The sequence below is a fragment of the Strongylocentrotus purpuratus genome, unplaced genomic scaffold, assembly GCF_000002235.5.
Source record: "Strongylocentrotus purpuratus isolate Spur 01 unplaced genomic scaffold, Spur_5.0 spur5_scaffold_15, whole genome shotgun sequence".
Classification (NCBI taxonomy): domain Eukaryota; kingdom Metazoa; phylum Echinodermata; class Echinoidea; order Camarodonta; family Strongylocentrotidae; genus Strongylocentrotus; species Strongylocentrotus purpuratus.
This window is the reverse complement of record NW_022145600.1, coordinates 10,177,866-10,197,651: the sequence shown is the minus strand read 5'-3', so window position 1 is coordinate 10,197,651 and position 19,786 is coordinate 10,177,866. Positions and strand designations below refer to the sequence as shown.

General features: G+C 36.1%; 1 protein-coding gene across 6 annotated transcripts in view; it reads left to right on the top strand.

The window, feature by feature from the left end:
- The window catches only part of LOC575558 (attractin-like protein 1), a 94,530-nt gene that overhangs the window by 50,119 nt on the left and 24,625 nt on the right, over nt 1-19,786 (top strand). For all 6 annotated transcript variants that reach the window (XM_030985539.1, XM_030985537.1, XM_030985538.1 and 3 more), the window contains exons 9-20: nt 2,808-2,991; nt 3,814-3,968; nt 4,755-4,907; nt 6,255-6,404; nt 7,562-7,659; nt 8,962-9,079; nt 9,536-9,721; nt 11,277-11,474; nt 13,973-14,047; nt 16,445-16,604; nt 18,571-18,626; nt 19,249-19,413. In XM_030985539.1, coding sequence (XP_030841399.1) covers nt 2,808-2,991; nt 3,814-3,968; nt 4,755-4,907; nt 6,255-6,404; nt 7,562-7,659; nt 8,962-9,079; nt 9,536-9,721; nt 11,277-11,474; nt 13,973-14,047; nt 16,445-16,604; nt 18,571-18,626; nt 19,249-19,413 — 1,698 coding nt within the window. The remainder of the gene's footprint in view (nt 1-2,807; nt 2,992-3,813; nt 3,969-4,754; nt 4,908-6,254; nt 6,405-7,561; nt 7,660-8,961; nt 9,080-9,535; nt 9,722-11,276; nt 11,475-13,972; nt 14,048-16,444; nt 16,605-18,570; nt 18,627-19,248; nt 19,414-19,786) is intronic.

The window sequence follows — 19,786 nt, the reverse complement described above, 5'->3', positions numbered from 1 at the left end:
TATGTAAGTCATTGGAGGTAAACTAGAAAAACAAGTGATATAGTGATTTACACAAGTCACTCCTAGATCCTAATAATCATGTGAAAATAACAGCAATTACAGTAAATGGTCTGCTCTAATAGTGCCAGATGTTCATTTAGTCATACTTTAACACGGAGCACCCTTCAGCAGATGATATGCAAATTACTTTCAATATTTTCTTGAGGGAAGAGTTGGTCTTTAAATAAAAGTGATCTTTATATACGTATGAATATTTTTTGGGCTATTTGGAGAATCAGAATAATCAGTGAGGCTGCCGTAAAATGAACAATATTTGAGGGCATGGCATTTAAACTTGACCAAGTTTTTTTCAACATAAAAGGAAATCCAGTAGCTTTGTTTTTCCTGAAGGAAGATTTACACTTACTGAGAAAAGGAAGTGGGTCGATACATCTTGGCAATGCATGCACGAATGATGTACATGTAAACAATTGGTGGGGAAGAGTGAAGGAAAGAGGCCTGTGTTTATCAGCTCAAGTTTGCCAAATAACCCGCTAGTTTCAGACTTAGGATATTATCCGGAAGCTCTAGATTACATCTTCACCAGGCTGATAAGCTCATCACAAACTAGCTCGGACAGGCGCAAATTAGCCCGCTAATTCCCAAATAGCGGGATATTTTGGAAACAAGACCAAGATTTCTCTGGATATTTTCTTGAATATTTTCTTGAACAAATATCCTGATAATTGCAATTGCAGGCTAATGAAGGGGCAAATTAACCAGTTCAATAGGGATGGTTAAATAGCAGGTTCTTTGCCAAGCTCGAGCTGATGAAAACAGGCCTTATGAATATAAAATGACAAGGAAGATTAAACGAAGGATGTTGCTCTGGGTGATGGAGTATTTGATGCATAGAAATGGGTTAAGAATGATGAGTATTCACCTGTAGCTGTGCAAATTAGGGCGAACAATAAAGAAAATAAATCGTCAACATATCTGAAATAGTGTTTTAGATACTGTGTTACATGACCATAATATTTTGCTCAGACATTTAATGAAATTGGGGGAAAGGTATGATATCTGAATAAATACATGTAGGTATGTTACCTAACCTGTATAATTATTTTGCTCTGAAATTAATTATGGTCGGGGAAAGGTATGTGATACAACAGCTATTAGAATATCGCTTTATCTAACCTATATATTAAATTTGCGTAAACATTTTTGAAAATGTCAAAGAATCGCACATAATATCTTAAATAGTGGTTACTATATCCAGACCTACATGTATAGTCTCTTATCAGTTGCCTGATCAATGCGAAAATTTGGGAAGTGAAATGAAATACAGCCATCAATGATATGAAGTGAAAGGGAAAATGTAAAGATTTTGAAAAGAACAAATATATGAAAGAGATTTTCTCTCTCTTTCCCCATCCCCTTTTTAATTTGAAGTTCTTTATGTTTTTAAAAGGCTTTATGTCTTAAAAGTCAAGTCAATGTCAATTTCTATGAATCTTGGAATGTGCATATTTCATTTCTTTTTTAAAGATTGAAGAATACTGCAACAAGAAGTTATTTTCTTGTACATGTTACAACTATATATATTTATAGATTTTTGTTTTTTGGCTGTGAGCTAATAATCCTAAAAAGATTATTAAAAAATCGCTTGAACAAAATGATATTGTAAACATTAATTTCTGACAGTCATCCTCCACATATTTGTCGCGGTATCATGATCAATTATCTGCCACTGCCGATGTACTCATTTTCATGCTTTATGAAATGCCCTGGAGTTCATCTGATAAGGTGACATAACATGAACATTATCCATATTGTTGATCAGCAGAAAGATTACACTATACCCAGTTCAGCCTAGCCTAGTCTGCAAGGCACAGACTTTTTTTGACACATAAACACCATTCCGTAAAGCCTCGAGCATAGCCTAACATTGTCTCTGGCAGCTACAATACAGGGCCTATGGTGTGCAGTTGAACGTTAGGTCTATGTACACTTAGTCTTAGAATTCAGACCTTGTGGTGTGTGGTATGACTGACAGGGGTCTGGTTCTGCAAACTAAGTTCAGCTATTCCCAGTTCCAGTGGCACCGCGTTTGCAATTCCCAAGAAAACGCGTTGGAGATGATATTATCAAGGCTTGGGATCAACCCCAAATAATACTCGAAAAGTTCAATTTCAAAAACAGAGAGTGAGATTTGATCATGTATAAGTATAACCCTTTCCATGCTGTTCCTGGCATATCCTGCCCAAAGGTTGATGCCCAGTTAATACGTGGAAGGGTATTAAACCATAACTATTTTGAGATGAAATATTGACATACATATCCAAACATATCCAAACATACCCAAACATATCCAAACATACCCAAACATATCCAAAACCTATCCAAATCATATCCAAGCATCCAAGCATCCAAACATACCCAAAACATATCCAAATCATATCCAAAACATATCCAAAACATATCCAAACATATCCAAACATATCCAAACATATCCAAACATATATATCCAAAGATATCCAAAGATATCCAAAAATATCCTGCCCAAAGGTTGATGCCCAGTTAATATGTGGAAGGGTATTCAACCATAACCATTTTGAGATGGAATATTGACATACATATCCCAACATCATTGCAATAGAGTTATAGGACACCTACCCCCTGGACAACCACCCCTACTATAACCACCCTCTAGGACAACTAACCCCTAGGACAACTACCCCCTATATAAGTTGCAATAGTACTGATTAGAGAATTAAGCACATTTCATCATTTTCCTCTGCACTTTTTCTTCTTCTTCTTCTTATCAGCATCGGGTAGATGGTCGGAGGTGAGGACCAGGGGGGCAGCGGTGGTAGGGGCGTACGGGCATTCCAGTGTCTATCACCCAGAGAGTGGCAAGATCTACATACACGGAGGGTTTAAACTGAAGACGGGCAACGATCATATGCTGTCAGACCAAACATACCAGTATGATGTGAATACAAAATCATGGTAAGTACATTATGTGGCCTTTATCCATTGTAGCTATCATTAGTATGACTTTGAAAGAGACGCGATGGCTCAGTGGTAGAGCAATGGTCTCGTAACTGGGAGGTCGCTTGTTCGAAATCAAGTCAATGCACTAGTGCCCTTTGGTAAGGCATTAATCCTCATAACCGAGTCCCTCGGAGAGGACTTAAAGCATTCTGTACCCTGGTCGCTTACTTGCAAGCATACACATGTTTTCTTAGCAGTCTGGTAAAACAACCATCAAACCAAATAAACTTCATGAGGGCCCTGCAGTAATGTAATTACCACAGCTTTAGCCTGGCATACCATGAGAAAGTGATCAAATTGAAGGAATTTATTTTTCTTCTGATTTGTTGTTTCATTGGGTCTGTATCTTCTTCATTTCCATTAAAGGGAATCATTCGTAAAAAACATTTCATTTAATTGAGTAACAAACCTAGCATTATATTGGATCACTTATGGGTGACATACTGAGTACTTTATGGAATTCATAGATTTGATGCAACTAGTTACAAATAGCAAAAGAAAGTCAAAGTCTATAAAATCTATCTGCCCCTTGTGCTGTCAATTTAATTATGAATTTTAAGCTATTTTTATTCACATTAACATGGAGTTGAAAATCTGAATATAATGGAAATGATTTCCAGGTCAAAATATGTGGCTATATTAAAACTCTATGGTTCAGGACATTGCAGACTTGAACGTTTTCTCCCAAAAATGTGTATAAAACACCCTAAGCCAATCAAACTTGGATGTTAATAAATACAGAAACTGTTATATCATTCATTGTTTTCATCCTTACAGGCTTATATTGAAGGAGAGTCTTCAGCCCCGGTTTTTCCACTCAGCAGTGATTTTAAACGGGTTGATGCTTGTATTTGGGGGCAATACGCATACAGACAACACACGCCCTAATGGAGCCAAGTGCTATTCCAAAGACTTCTTAGCTTACAACCTTGGTGAGTTTCTTCCGCAAAAGAATTTTGGATACCCCCCCCCCCCTCCCACATACATACATGTATATACAGTGTACACTTAAAAGAAGATAGGTGTGGGTATGTTAAGAAATAGTTGAACGGACAATGCAATATCAAATTTACCATTTTCCTCTTCCATTTATAAATAAAATGTATTAACATGATAATTAGGATGACGTTGTCATAATAAGCATAGTGATGGTGATGTAGGTGATAATGATGTTATTCTGATAATGACAGTGGAGATGATGGTGATAATGAAGGAGATGATGATGATGATGCCTAAAAAAAAAGGTGTTGTAGGTACCAAAAGATGGGTCAGTCGGTCAGAAATCTTTTTTTTTTTAAATTACTTTTTTAATTTCATTTTTACTCCCTCTTTGGGCTGATATTTCTCAGTTTTGAATGGTTTAATACATTTTTTTTTCTAAAAAAGCCTACCGTAGATTTCAAGATTTTTGGGTCGGTCGCAAAGGGCAATACAACATCTTTTTGTTTTAGGCCTGATGGTGATGATGGTGATGATGATTACAAAGATAATGCTGATGATGAGTAGGGGAGGGGGCAATGATGGAGATGTTGTCAATGAGAATGGAGATGATGTTGATAAAAATGGTGATGATAATGAAGATGAGGAGGAGGAGGGCAATGATGGTAATGAGGATGACGATGGTTGTGGTGGTGATGGTGATAGTGATAATAAGATAGAATGCAATGACCATGATGATCAAGATGATAATGACAGAGTTATGAATTTTTTCCCTCCAGAATGTGCAAGCTGGGAGCAGATAGAGATGACCACAGGGTTACACAACGAGGTATCTCTCTTTGCTCATAGAGCATTCATCTATCAGGAATCCATGTGGATATACAGTGGATACAATGGTCTTCTCTCTACCAGTGCCTTATTATACATCCCAGGTACAATCTTTCATTCATTCATTTGTTCATTCATTTCATTTCACTCATTTAATTTCATTCATTCATTCATTCATTCATTCATTCATTCATTCATTCATTCATTCACTCATTCATTCATTCATTCACTCATTCATACATCCAATCATTCATTCGTTTATTCATTCAATCATTCATTCCTACATTCATTCATTCATTCATTCATTTCATTTCACTCATTTGATTTAATTCGTTCATTCAATCATTCATTCATTCCTTTATTTCATTCATTCATTCCTTTATTTCATTCATTCATTCATTCATTCATTCATTCATTTAATTTCACTCATTTGATTTAATTCGTTGATTCATTCATTCATTCATTCCTTTATTTTACTTCATTCATTCCTTTATTTCATTCATTCATTCATTCCTACATTCATTCATTTCATTTCACTCATTTAATTTAATTCATTCATTCGTTCATTCAATCATTCATTCCTTTATTTCATTCATTCATTCATTCATTCATTCATTTTATTTCATTTCATTCATTCATTCATTTTATTTCATTTCATTCATTCATTCATTTTATTTCATTTCATTCATTCATTCATTCATTTTATTTCATTTCATTCTTTTGTTCAATCATTCATTTCATTTATTCATATCATTTATTCATTCATTCATTCATTTTATTTCACTTCATTCATTCATTCATTCATTCATTCATTCATTCATTCATTCATTCATTCATTCATAAGTGATACATAGATTATTCAACCTTTACCGTTTTGGTTTCAAGAAATTTAAAATGGATATACATGTATCCCATAAGTTTGATTGACATTTGTTATAATGTTGGTCATCATAAGTGCTATAGCAACCACCTGTATATAAAGGCCATCTATCAATTCAAGACCTGGTTTGTTTCCTTTGACAATGTTTCTCATTGAAACCTGTACGATCTTAACTTGTACATGAAGATCATCTGCTTATATCAACCTCATTTCTCGTCTCCAGGTGGCATATTTTAAGGGGAAGTTTATCCTGATAATATGTTGGTTTTAATGGAAGCAGACAAATTTCATTTTTTTAAATTTTTATACCAGTTGGTTATAAGGGTCGATTTCCATTTTAAAATATATGCTAAAACTGAACTATTTTCATATATATTTCACATTTTTGTTGCTAGCAAAGTGAACAAATATCTAATATCTTCTCTTGACTTATATGTTGAAAAAAAGGGCTTTTAACAGTGCTAGTTCAAGTTTGTTGTTCACATTAAATGATTTGTGGGACACTATCACGAGTTTATATCTCAATTTATTTCTAACATCTGCATTCTCCTGATTTTCTTATGATTTCCAGGGAACTGTTCTGTAATTACTAATTCTTCCGTGTGTGTAGAAGGCCTGCCTGGCCTTTGGTGCGTCTGGGATCTCGTTAGTGAATCCTGCGTGTCAGCAAACTCCGTCCCAGAGCTAGCAACTAACCACTCAACCTGCCCCATTGAAGAAGGTATGTCTTTTAAGAAAGTCCAGGGGGTGTTTCACAAAGATTCTAAGTCGAACTTAACTCTAAGTTAGACTTAAATGTTATGGAGAGTCATTTGTAGCCTTAAAATGAAATATATTAAAAAGCAAAAATACAATTATTTTAGACTTTCATAAATTCCACATCAAGAACATGAATCTCCCATGATAATAGAAAATAAGAACAATTTGAATCAACATTTTATGCCTTTTGAAATAACTTTTCCAAAATATTTTTCAAGGATGCTAACGGCTTTCCATAATTGTTAAGTCCAACTAAGAGATAAGTTCAACTAAGGATCTTTGTGAAACACCCCCCTTGATTTCCATAGCTGCCAACCATTCCTATCTTGGGAGGAATGTTTCATATTTTGTGGCCTTCATACTAATGTTTTAAACCCAAGATTTCTTTGCTCTTTTTCATACAAATTTTGTATTTAAAAAAATAGACTGTATCCCTGTCTTTAGACATTTGCATATCTGGTGCTGAATGTTTAACAAAATTCCATTTACATTTCAATTTTAAATGGATTCTATGGACCTGGTACAACCCTAAGGACAATGATAGGTGGTCCAAAGCGAAAGTACAAAAACATTTCAAGAAATAAATAGAAAGCTTTGATATGCAAATAAAACCAACATACATGTAGCAAACCGTATGGATGTCAAAACAAAAAATTATAATAATTGAAAATTGCATGATATCTGATGTCATCAAATCCAGAAAAAAAATGTGCTAAGCCCTTCCAGAAAACCTTATCCTATTAGAACACTACACTGTAACTTATGATAATGAATAGCAAATTGTCTGCTTGGAGCCAGAAGGGTGTTAACTCATATAATTTTGCACAGAGGAAACGCTATCGGGCTCGAAACAGAGGAAATATTCTCTTACTCACCAATTTTGTTAACGTGTGATTAAATCATGGATGGATAGATTTTCACTTTCACAACTATATGCTGACTATCAAATCTGACATTTTATGCTGTTCATAGAACATGAAAAAGAAAATGAGGAATATTCCTTCCTTGATATATTGTTGTAAATAATTGCTGAGGCTTTTGATTGTGTGTGTAGCTTGTGGAAGATGTACAGTGTTGAAGAGATTGATATAAGACTGGTTACCATTTTTTGTTCTGTAGATCCACAGTGCGGTATGATCAGCACCTGCCAATCCTGTGTTGAGGCACCAGGCTGTGGATTTTGCAATGGAAACTGCAGTAAGAAGTGTGCAAATGAGGTAAGATAGAACAAGCCATTTTTACATTTGTTTAGAGGATGGAAATGAGGGCCTTGTCTTAAAAATTTGTTATTAATAACAATAGTTGATGAAAGCTATTAGATTCTTTGAATATGGTTGGATTTTAGTTAACACATTTAGTCATCTTATCAGGCATAGTAAGATGTACATTTGATTTGAATAAAAAGGAAATACATAGGAGCAGTGGGTGTTTCTAAAAGAGCTTAAAGGAAACCTAAACCCAAAGAATAAGTGTAGGTATTCTGAAAAATGAGATGTATTCCTGCCCTTTGATGTACAATATTCCTTACGAAAATATACAAGATATATATAAATGAAGATATTCTTCGCATTATGTGATGCCTTTCAGCATAACATGGGCGCAGCCATTTTCTTGAAAATGTGACGTACCTGTTGAAGTTGTACATGTATCATGCACCCAGCTTTAGTTGGAAAGAATTTTTAAATCAATAACGAAACCTTTACTTTTCAATGAAAAAAAATAATAATTGAGATGATATAAATTATATAAGGTGAATAATAAATAACAGGGGCACAATTGTAACAAAATTAATTTATAAATACTACACTATAGCAGTTGACAAATCCATTTCATTTATGAGAAACCTTCACCCCAGGAGAGCACTGACTTACTTATGCAATTTGCCTTCTGGCAATTATAGTACAAAGGATAATAGCAGCTGAATGAAATGCTTCATCACCACACACGTCTGGGAAAGAAGCATCCATAAATTTGAATACATTTACTTGATAACCGACTTCGCATAGTACGTCACATTATCAAGAAAATGGCGATGCCCATGTCGTGCTGAGTAACTGTAATTTATTTTTGCTTTATACCTCTCTCATACACTTTGGTGGGGAATCTTGTAGATTTATGGGCAATAATATAATATATCTCTCAGAATAGGTAAATTTATTACTTGGGGTTCGGTTTCCTTTAAGAAAACCCAAGAAGAGTCCTGTTAAAAAAATACCAGAAAATGTACACATGAGTATTGTGTACTGAAATCTTATATTGACTAATGCTGATTTTGTTTTGCTGGTATTAATCTTACAATAAACTTTATTCTTATTTTTGCCTTGTCAGATTAGCCAAGAGTGTGAATTGGCCAAATTTTCTGTTTACTAGAAGTGTTGGTCCAATGCAAAATTTCCCAGGGCCCATGACTTTACCCAAGAATCTGTAGGGTACCACTTACCTTTTCTAGTGGAGACAACAAATTTGATTTTTGTGTGATGATCTTGAGATAAACCTTGTTCTTTTATTCCCCATATCAGATAAGCAGTCAAGAGTGTGAACCACCAACATGTTCCGTCTTCTACAACTGCCGCTCCTGCAATAGTCAGAACTACTGTCAATGGTCGGGTGGAAAGTGTCAACCTTCAACATCGGGAGGTAACTATGTCATGGTTTAGACTATTGTAGATAACCATCGTAGAACATATGGAGGAGGAGGAGGAGGGGAGGAGAGAAAGAGAGGATGAGAGATAGAGAGAGTGATAGAGAGAGAGACAGACAGAGACAGATAGAGAGAGGGAGAGAGAGGGGGAGGGGGTGGCTGATGTCAACCATCAACATCAAGAGGTAACCAGAGCATGAGTAGAAAAGGCATAATAGTAAATTTGTCTGTTGTATAGTTTTCAGTCAGCTGACAGTATCTTACATTGTCAATGACAACAGGATGATAACCACTATTACAAATACTTATTTACAAAAGCTTTATGCTTAGATTAACTGCCTGAGTAGGTACAGGTTTTATTTAGAAACATCAAAAAGTTCATTTGCATTTGCGATGTTTGAAACAAGTAAATTAAAATGATATGTGTTATATACATGTATGTTTGCTAACAGGTAATACAGGGTCATGCAGTGAACCATGTGGTTTATTTGATTCCTGCTCCTCGTGCCTGTCAGACAATAGCAACAGCTGTATGTGGTGTCAGAGTCAGGAAAGATGTGTGGATTCCACCACCTACATGACATCATTTCCATTCGGTCTGTGCCTGGAGTGGAGAACCAATGTAGAGAAATGCCCAAGTGAGTAAACCTCTTTTTTTGTTCGTCTGTTTGTTTGAATGCCTGTTTGTATGTCTGTCTGCCTGTGTCTGTCTGTGTGGATTCCACCACCTACATGACATCATTTCCATTCGGTCTGTGCTTGGAGTGGAGAACCAATGTAGAGAAATGCCCAAGTGAGTAAACCTCTTTTTTTGTTCGTCTGTTTGTTTGAATGCCTGTTTGTATGTCTGTCTGCCTGTGTCTGTCTGTGTGGATTCCACCTCGTACATGACGTCATTCCATTCGGTCTGTGCTTGGAGTGGAGAACCAATGTAGAGAAATGCCCAAGTGAGTAAACCTCTTTTTTTGTTCGTCTGTTTGTTTGAATGCCTGTTTGTATGTCTGTCTGCCTGTGTCTGTCTGTGTGGATTCCACCACCTACATGACGTCATTTCCTTTTGGTCTGTGCTTGGAGTGGAGAACCAATGTAGAGAAATGCCCAAGTGAGTAAACCTCTTTTTTTGTTCGTCTGTTTGTTTGAATGCCTGTTTGTATGTCTGTCTGCCTGTGTCTGTCTGTGTGGATTCCACCTCGTACATGACGTCATTCCATTCGGTCTGTGCTTGGAGTGGAGAACCAATGTAGAGAAATGCCCAAGTGAGTAAAAATCTTTGTTTGTTCATCTGTTTGTTTGAATGCCTGTTTGTACGTCTGTCTGCCTGTGTCTGTCTGTGTGGATTCCACCTCATACATGACGTCATTTCCATTTGGTCTGTGCTTGGAGTGGAGAACCAATGTAGAGAAATGCTCAAGTGGGTAAAACTCTCTGTTTGTATGTTTGTTTGTCCATTTGTTTGAATGTCTGTATGTCTGTCTGCCTGTGTCTGTCTGTGTGGATTCCACCTCGTACATGACGTCATTTCCATTTGGTCTGTGCTTGGAGTGGAGAACCAATGTAGAGAAATGCTCAAGTGGGTAAAACTCTCTGTTTGTATGTTTGTTTGTCCATTTGTTTGAATGTCTGTATGTCTGTCTGTTAGTATGTCTGTTGGAGTGGAGAGCCAATGTAGAGAGATGCCAAAGTAAGTGATGAGATCAATTTGTGCTTCTTACTAGCTGTGTCATCTCTCTTTCTAAGCATCTTTTTATAAGTTTCTGTCTCTCTATCTCTCCCTATTTCTCACTTCTTCTCTCCACCCCCTCTCTTTCTTCCTCCACCCTTTCTTCTCTTTATCTATTTCTCTCTCAATCTCTTCTCTCATCTCTATACCCTTCTTTCCCCATCTTTATTTCTCTGCCTACAACTCTCCTACAAAATCTTGATGTAGTCTTTCATCAAGTATTTACTTGTCTTCTTTGATGATTCCTTTCTTAATTTTTCCAAGGAACCTCTCAGGAATTCCTGCTTGACCTAGGTTACATGTAACTTGATAATATGTCTAATTAATCCCTTTCTACAGGAGATCTGGGCCCCGTCTTACAAAGAATTACGATTAATATCAACTCTTTGTAAGATGGGGCCCTGTTCTCAATTTGGTCTTCTGTAAAACATACGCTCCCCATATCCTAAAATCTCTTTCTCCTTTCCTCCAAGAAATCTGTACCAACTACCAGACGTGTCAGGAGTGCCAGGGTGACCCTGCCTGCGGTTGGTGTGATGGAGGAAACAGGGACGGCCTAGGGGCATGCATGGAAGGCAGTTACACCGGACCCGTCAACACCGCCCTCGAACCCGTCGTTGTCGACTACGGCATGTGCCCCGCCCAGAGGTGGTATTTCGTCCAGTGTCCATGTAAGTTGGCATCTGATGCCTTGTCTATTTTTTTCCAAAGTTTGTTGAATGTTATAGAATGTCATAAAAGTTTTAAAACTCAATATTTCAGTAGATTGTAGTCTCTCTGGATAGAAGTACATGTATCAATTCTAGTTTGTGAAAATGGTTTAAACTTCACTTTTCTCAATACATATACCCATTTACTGTTAGATTGCTTCATTGATGAAAATGAAAACAAAGAAAACAAAACCTGCTTTCATTGTGGTAATTTTTAATTTAAAAATCCAACTTTTTTTAGCATGTTGAGAGCAAATGACTTGCATTTATGAAATTCTCTTCCCAAAAATGTATTTCTTGTCACAGAGTTGGTTCCCTTTAAGCGTTAAAATGTTAGCATAGATATGTGATCAGAGTTTGCATAGGTAAATGAGGCTGTTCATTCCTTTATGGCTGAAGTTGTCACATGGTTTGACACTAGTGCATGACAATGGAACGCTTTTGGAGCTAGATTGGAATGGAAAATTAGAAAGAATTAATGTTATTTATTGTTGTGAGGTTTTAGGATTTATAGCATTCATTCAGTGTATTGTCAGACAAAACAACTTATTATGATTCAATTAAATAGAACCAGTCATGGTATAGTCCAGAAATTCAGTTTTAGACCAATAACCGAACCTGTAAAAAGGGAAATCTTGTTCCTTACAAGATCACTTAAAGCCCCACTGCACTACTTATAGCTATTTGAAACCTTGATATAGCAAACAATGCCTAAGCGGTGACCATTGGTCCCCCCATGGTCCTCTTTTTCTTATTTTAATTGAGAGCTGATTTGATGAGATAACCACCTGTCAGTGACCATGCAGGGAGGTCTAATCCCTCCTGGCCAAACTAGTGCAGATAGGCTTTAAACCAAGACTGATACCTGAACCCAGGCCCTATACATGTACATGTAGTTCAGTCATTGTCTAAAAATACTCATTGAATTAGTTGTGCCCCAATCCTTGATCGTGGACCAGTTCTGGACTGAGGCATACATGCAGACCATGTAGACTATCCCTCAGCCACGGATGGAGGCAATGAAATTGGTCTAAGACTGTACTGGACTACATCTCAGATTGAGAAATATGTATGCCATTAGGAATTGTTCATTTGTTTGTTTATATGTTTGCATGATGCATGCTGCATGGGTATCATTCAATTGCATTCTGTCATCATGCATGTTGTTCCCCTAACCTTTCAAGTCCAAGTAGTTGCTCTATTCATTTTATGTTCATTTTGAGGTTATGTTACAGTATATCATTCAGTCATCATTTCTTTAACGTATCATACTTATTTCTTTCTTTAAATTTCATAAAATATATGATACCAAATGCATATTCTGTTATTTCGAACATTTATTCCTGGCATTGAAGTCAAACGTAGATAGAATATTTAAAAGTCGTTTGAATTTTTCAAAAGTGTCAAAGTTGATCTTATTATTTCTTTCCCTGGGATTCCTAAACTATTATTAAAGTTTTGTTTGTAGCTTGTTCATATATTTATTTACCTCTCTCACTCAAACATCATTTATTTAGATTTTAGAATTTGTTGGTATTTCTTCCCGTCTTCTGCTCTCCACATCCTTCTCCCCTATCTCCCTGTATCCGTCGGTGACTGTCTATCCTTCTTTCTGTTTTCTCTTTCTCTCTGCATCTCTCTCCCTTTTCTTTTCTTTTTCTCTTTTTTATATAATTCTATCCCCCTCTCTCTTTCTCTTTCTCTCTCTCTCTCTCTCTCTCTCTTTCCATCTTTCTCTCTCTCCATCTTTCTCTTTCTATCTCCCTCTCCCCCTCAATCTTACTGTCTCTTTCCACATAATTTCACTGATGAAATTAATCTTTATCATATCAGATAGATACTTTCTCCATTTTCCAATATTCTTGATCATTTCATAGTTTAGATTTCAGTTTTCTTTTCCTATCCAAATCCTTGCAAACTATTTATACCAAAGAGTAGTCACAATTTTGCATTTTATTATGATTTTTTTAAAAATCTTTCTCTTCTTTCGTGAGTATTATAACAAGCTGCCACACATGCAATGTGTTGCTTATTATTATTTCAGTTTCCTCCATTAAGCAATTCAGAATTTAACTAACATTTGAAGTTCATTTCATGTTTTTTTAATGATTTCATTTGATTTCTGCCTTGTTTATCATTTTTCATTTTCGTGTTCATCATTTTAAAGTTACAATGTACACCATTTCATTTTCATCACCGCTAGTTTCATCAGTTTCATTTTGAACCATTTATTATTTCTTGAATCGACGTAGAAATACTTGAACGTTTGTGATTAGCTGCTGAAAATGTCATTTTGTTCTTTTCTTTATTTTTTATCTTTTGTTTTCTGTTTTGTGCCTTCGATTATCTCCTTCCTCCTGGATTCCGTCCGCTGTCCCTGATCCTTGGTCCATCCGAACTCCATCATTTGTATCCCCCAATCTCCTGTTGGATTGAATGAATCGTGTACACAAACATAGCATGCCAGTGCAATGGTCACAGTACGTGCCCGAAAAATTCGTCTGAGTGTGGCTTGTGCCAAGACTACACAGAAGGTGCGACAATTTCAAACGCTTTTGTAGTTTTTACAGTTTTATCAATCAATGTTTTTTTGTTTTTTTATCAGCTTTGGAATGTTTTGCTTGATTTGTGTCAAAAATAGTTGAATGGTTGTTTCAATTTTTCATGCTTTTGATGGCAGTGCTGTGTTTTTAATACAAGTTCTTTCCCGACAGGTATATGATTTGGCATCTTGTGAAAGATGAATGGTCGGTTATCTTTTGTGTACAACACATCATCCCGATATAATGAAAAGACCCATTTTAATCTAAGAGGGTTGAAATCACTGTTTTTTAAAGTTGTTAGTATTTTGTTACAAGACTATTAAATCAGTGGAATATTTTCAGACTGCACATTGTAATTGAGCTCAGAATTTGGGACATTGAATTTCACAAGAAAGTATTATTTCTGAGCTGTACTCCTTGTCAAATAAGGGAAATGAGAGAAGATAATAGGGGATACATGTAAGTGTAGGAATTGGCTGAAAATAATAACCACAAAATTAAATACTGCAAAAATATCAAAATGCATTCGGCTAGATATTACATTTACATGTATACAGGGTTAAGGAGGTAATAAATGAATCTGCTGTATTATTAGAAAGAATTTCCTTTCAAACTTTTCTACCACTGGCTTTCTGGTATTGGCTATAATTATATGCACCGCACTTGTAACCTCTCTTTATCAAAATGCTTTTGTATCCTTTATCTTTTAAACTTCTCTCACTGAAGCTTTGATGTGATCTTGTATTTGTAGTTGACAATCTTAGGTCTTCAATCTGAAAGCAATATTCTACATCTACTTTTGTTTGAACTTTCATCTTGACATGATTATGAAAGTGATTGCATTATTTATGAAATTTTCTCTCTGTCAGAAAAAATGAAACCCTTTTTTAAAAAGTCTTCAACTTTTAGTATGGAAAATAATTTATATCTAACAAGAACAAGAATTCTAATTAATTATACCACGGTATAAAAATAAAACTTCACAATCAAATTTTCACCAAGAAATTCTCATATTGAGTGTAATGATTTCAAAGAAATTATTATTTCCCCCATTATATGATTCATCAGTAGTGATCTGTCAGTTTATGACAGGTTCAGTGACCCATTCAAAATTCTATATCAAGTGTCTCTCCAAGTTTCTTACCAAGTTCCTCAGTCTTGAGTCAACCGTTTCATCGTTTCATTATATGATTGTCATGCCATATTGACCTCTTAGGCTGAATTTGCAATTATGATTTTTTTTGAAAGTCATGTTGCACAGTACCTTTATAAAGTACAAGAACTGATTAGTATGTAAAGGGCGTTGTATTCAGTGGAAAGGGTACTCTATAAACTGCTGCTGTTATTACATGGACTGTTTTAATTACTAATTGAAGGCACATGGACTAATTGAATGAAAATATATATTTTGTTATATTGCTGTGGGCATAGCATACATAATATGCCTGCTGCTTGTAAAATCTAGAAAATCAAAAAAATCCATTTCGTCTCATCTCAGAGACATATATCAGACAGGATAATTGGAAAATTTAGTGAAACATTGATATTAGAATTTTAGTAATTTTATGTACACACATGTACATGTGACCTATCGTTACTTCATCTCTTGAATGGCTTCTTATAAAACTGGTCTGCCTTATTTTCTATATTTTGTTTTTAAAAGTTTGTTTGGTATGCATTGTGCCTGAATATTTTAGAGTGAACTCCTTTTTCAATTTTTGATATGTGAAATGATTTAATTTGTTTTATTTGACACAATTCAAGTTTCTTTTAAAGATATTTTTTCTGTTTCAAAATGGTTAACCTTGCCAATGCATGGAGTTTAGCCTTATTTTTTAGAGTTTTGAAGATTTAAGGAAACAAAATTATACATGGAAATGGGAATATTATTGATACTTCTCAAACTATTATGTTGATTAAGTGAATAATCATACTGAGAATAAAGTATAGGTTTAATATTTGAAAATTTCATTTTCTATAAATAATGTATGCAAGTACCTCAGAAATATAATGTAAACCTAATATAGTATTTACATATGGGAATAAGATAAGAAAAGATAACAAAAGCGAGTTGGGAATGCTAAGGATCTTTAGTGGTAAGGAAGTGTTACATTGAGGCTGTATTCCCAGAATTAAAGATCAACTGAAAGATTGCAAATGAATGAAAACATGGTCTTAAAAATCATTTATGCATAGATAGAGACACTGGATCACATTTATAACTAAACAGTCATCAAATTATATTTTTTTAAGTTATAATATTTGATACTGTGCTTTATGAAATACATTTTTTTAATACACAATATGCAAGCTTACACGTAAGTAATCCAAACCTTCCAACGTTCTCTTGCCGTCAATTTTATCGGTCTGCTTTTACTTTTCTCGCAGGTGAAAAGTGCGATACCTGTCAGCTCGGCTACTACGGTCGGCCGCAGAACGGTGGCGAGTGCAACCCCTGCTCCTGCAATGGTCACTCTGACATATGCCACCAGACCACTGGTCAGTGCTACTGTGATGCTAAGGGAGTGACCGGCAACAACTGCGACAGGTGAGGTCAAGAGTCAAAGGTTATGTGGGAGCAGAAATAGTGATTAGAGTTCTTGTCTTCTCTTTTGTTGCTGTACAAAATGTGATTTATGTGAAAACTACTTTTCACTTCTAGGAATTGCTTTATAGGCCTGTTTGGCCTTTGTTGTTCCCACCACATTTTGGGTAGTACATCTTTCTTTTTAATCTGTGTCTACACTGTATATACATACCCTCCCGTGCCAAAAGTATTGCAACATAGACACACACATTACACAGGAGACAAATAATTACATGAAAATGAGTGCTGTTTTAATGAATATGTAGTGCATCATTTTTTATCATACTATCAGGCACATTTTATTGATATATCAATAGTCATTTTTCATGTAAGATTCACGAGTCTCTAGTATTTTGTTGGATATCCTCGCCTTCTAATGATGGCGCGCATCCTTCTTGGCATCGTCGCGTAGAGTCCTTGCAATCTTTCTTGGGTGATGCTGCCCCAGGCCCTGAAGATAGAGCGGACCAAACCTTCCCTCGTGGTTGGTCGGTCTTTGGTGTTGGCTCTCTTGATGTCATCCCACAGATTCTCTATCGGGTTAGCATCTGGTGATTGCGCCGGCCACTGCACCCTGTTGACGCCAGTTTCGTCATACCATTGGTCCATCCTGGCTGCCCTGTGTGCCGGTGCGTTGTCATCCTGGAAGACGAACGGGTGTTGCGCGTTGCCAAAGATGTTAGCAATGGATGGAAACAAGTGGGCGTCCAGAATATCTCGATATTTGGCGTTATCAATGTTCCCATCTACGACAACAAGATCGCCAACTCCATAGAGGCCGACACATCCCCAGACCATGACTGAAACTGAACCCCTTTGGGTGTAAGTAAGGTTCCTTGGGTCGTAAGAGGTGTTAGGTTCACGCCAGACTCTTACTCTTCCGTCGTTCGAAGACAGACAAAACCTGCTCTCGTCTGAAAAGACGAAATGCCTCCAATTGTTCTCCAAAGTCCAATCCCTCACTCGGGTGGCCCACCTGATGCGTCTTAGGCGATTGACGCGAGATATCAGAATCTTTCTCCTGGAAATGCGGGCATGGAGATTGTAAGAGTACAGGCGTCTTTGTGTTGTTCTCTTTGAGATTCTGCTACCAATTCTGTCGCTCCAGTGAGCTGCCAAAGTTTGGGCTGAATCGAATTGGGTCATACGGGCCTGACGCAGAAGGTAGCGATCTTCCCGGGGCGTTGTCTTCCTGCTTCTGCCAGGTCTTGGTCGCTTGTCGGAATTTTCTGTGTCCTCGTAGCGTTTGCACACTCGGTACACGGTTTGACGGCATACCCCAAAGCGATCAGCAATCCGAGCTACCGAAACCCCCTCCTGTCTCAATGCAACGATTTGTCGGCGTTGCTCGTTAGATAACTCGGCTGTCTTAACCATGGTGCGTGCATGAATGACTCAGTAGCATTGAATGAGAAAGTGAACAAGGTGCACATTCATTTTATACCGAAACAACGGTCATGCATGTTCAATTTCGAACAAAACACCGCTACAACAAAGAGAAGTCATTAACCACAAATTTAACGAATTTCATCATGTTGCAATACTTATGGCATGGGAGGGTATATAATATTTTTTTTATATAATAATAATAATAATAACAACTTCTACTTATATAGTGCTTTTCATATGAGATTTATATCAAAGCGCTTTACATTATTGATGCAAGTAAAACTAAACAGAGAAATGACAAGAGAACAAAAGTAAAACATAAGATAACAAGGGTAAGGTTACAATTTAAGAACTAGGTTGAATATGCCTTTTCCATTAGATTGGTTTTTAATTTTGATCTAAACAAAGTAATATCAGAGATGCACACATGTTGATTGTATTTCGTTGTTTTTCAACCGAATGTGGAAATAAACTAGAATTAAATTGATGTCAATTGATGGCAATGACTTGTATTTCATCTTTTCATTCTTTTCAATAGATGTGAAACAAATGCCAAGTACTATGGGAATCCTATAAATGATGGCTACTGCTATTGTAAGTATGAATTGAAATTGTTCTTTCCTACCAATATTATAGTAGTAAGTACAGGCATCACTGTTAAGGTGTTTGTCAGAGAGGGGGAAAAGAAAATATCAAAGAATGTACATGTATGTGTTGTTGTATTTGGAATACTAGGACATTGCTAACGTTTAAATTTCACAGATAGGACATACGTGACATATTCATAATTCCTGCAAAGTTGTACAGATTTGATGGTGGCTGCAAAAGGGATACACTACCTTTAAGGAATATTTAGATACTTTACACTTTTCCTTATTTGGATATAATACTCAACAAAATAAAAGTAGTTGTAGGTTAATAATTAACGCAGTTGTCAAGTCTACAGTCAAACCTGGTTTAGCGACTATCTGTCTATGAAGACCACCTTTCTATAATGACCACATTTTTTGTTTCCCTTGAAAATGGTTTCTCATTGAACATGTACTAAAGGAACCTGTCTACAAAGACCACCTGTCTACAAAGACCACTTTTCTTGTCTCCCTTGGATGGTCTTTATAGATAGGTTTCACTGTATATGCCAGCCTAATGTTGAAAAAGGATGAAATTGTAGGCCAGAAATTCACTTCTCCATTGTCACTCAATTTTATTTTTACAGACAAACTCTTGATGAATTGGCAATACACCTTCAATCTTTCTGATGAGGAGGATAAAAACCACACCCGCATCGCTATGATGACTGCCCCCAACAGTCCAAACCGAGATATTGAGTTCATTCTTCGTGTTGACAGTCCAGTCTACCTCAACATTACATACACTGCAAGTAAGTCGTCCTCCCAATGACAAGAGGCAGGGCTCATTGGTAGAGCAGGGGGGTGTTTCACAAAGATCCTAAGTCAAACTTAACTCTAAGTTGGACTAAAACATTATGGAGAGCCATTTGTAGCCTTAAAATAAAATATATTCAAAAGCAAAAATTCATGTATTTTAGACTTTTCATAGAGTCCACATCAAGAACATGAAATCTCCCTGATAATAGAAAATATGAATGATTTGAATCAATATTATGCCTTTTAAAATAAGTTTTACGAAAATTTTCAAAGATGCTAATGGTTTTCCATAATTGTTAAGTCCAACTTAGAAATAAGTTTGACTTACATGTATGATCTTTGTGAAACACCCCCCTGGTCTAATTC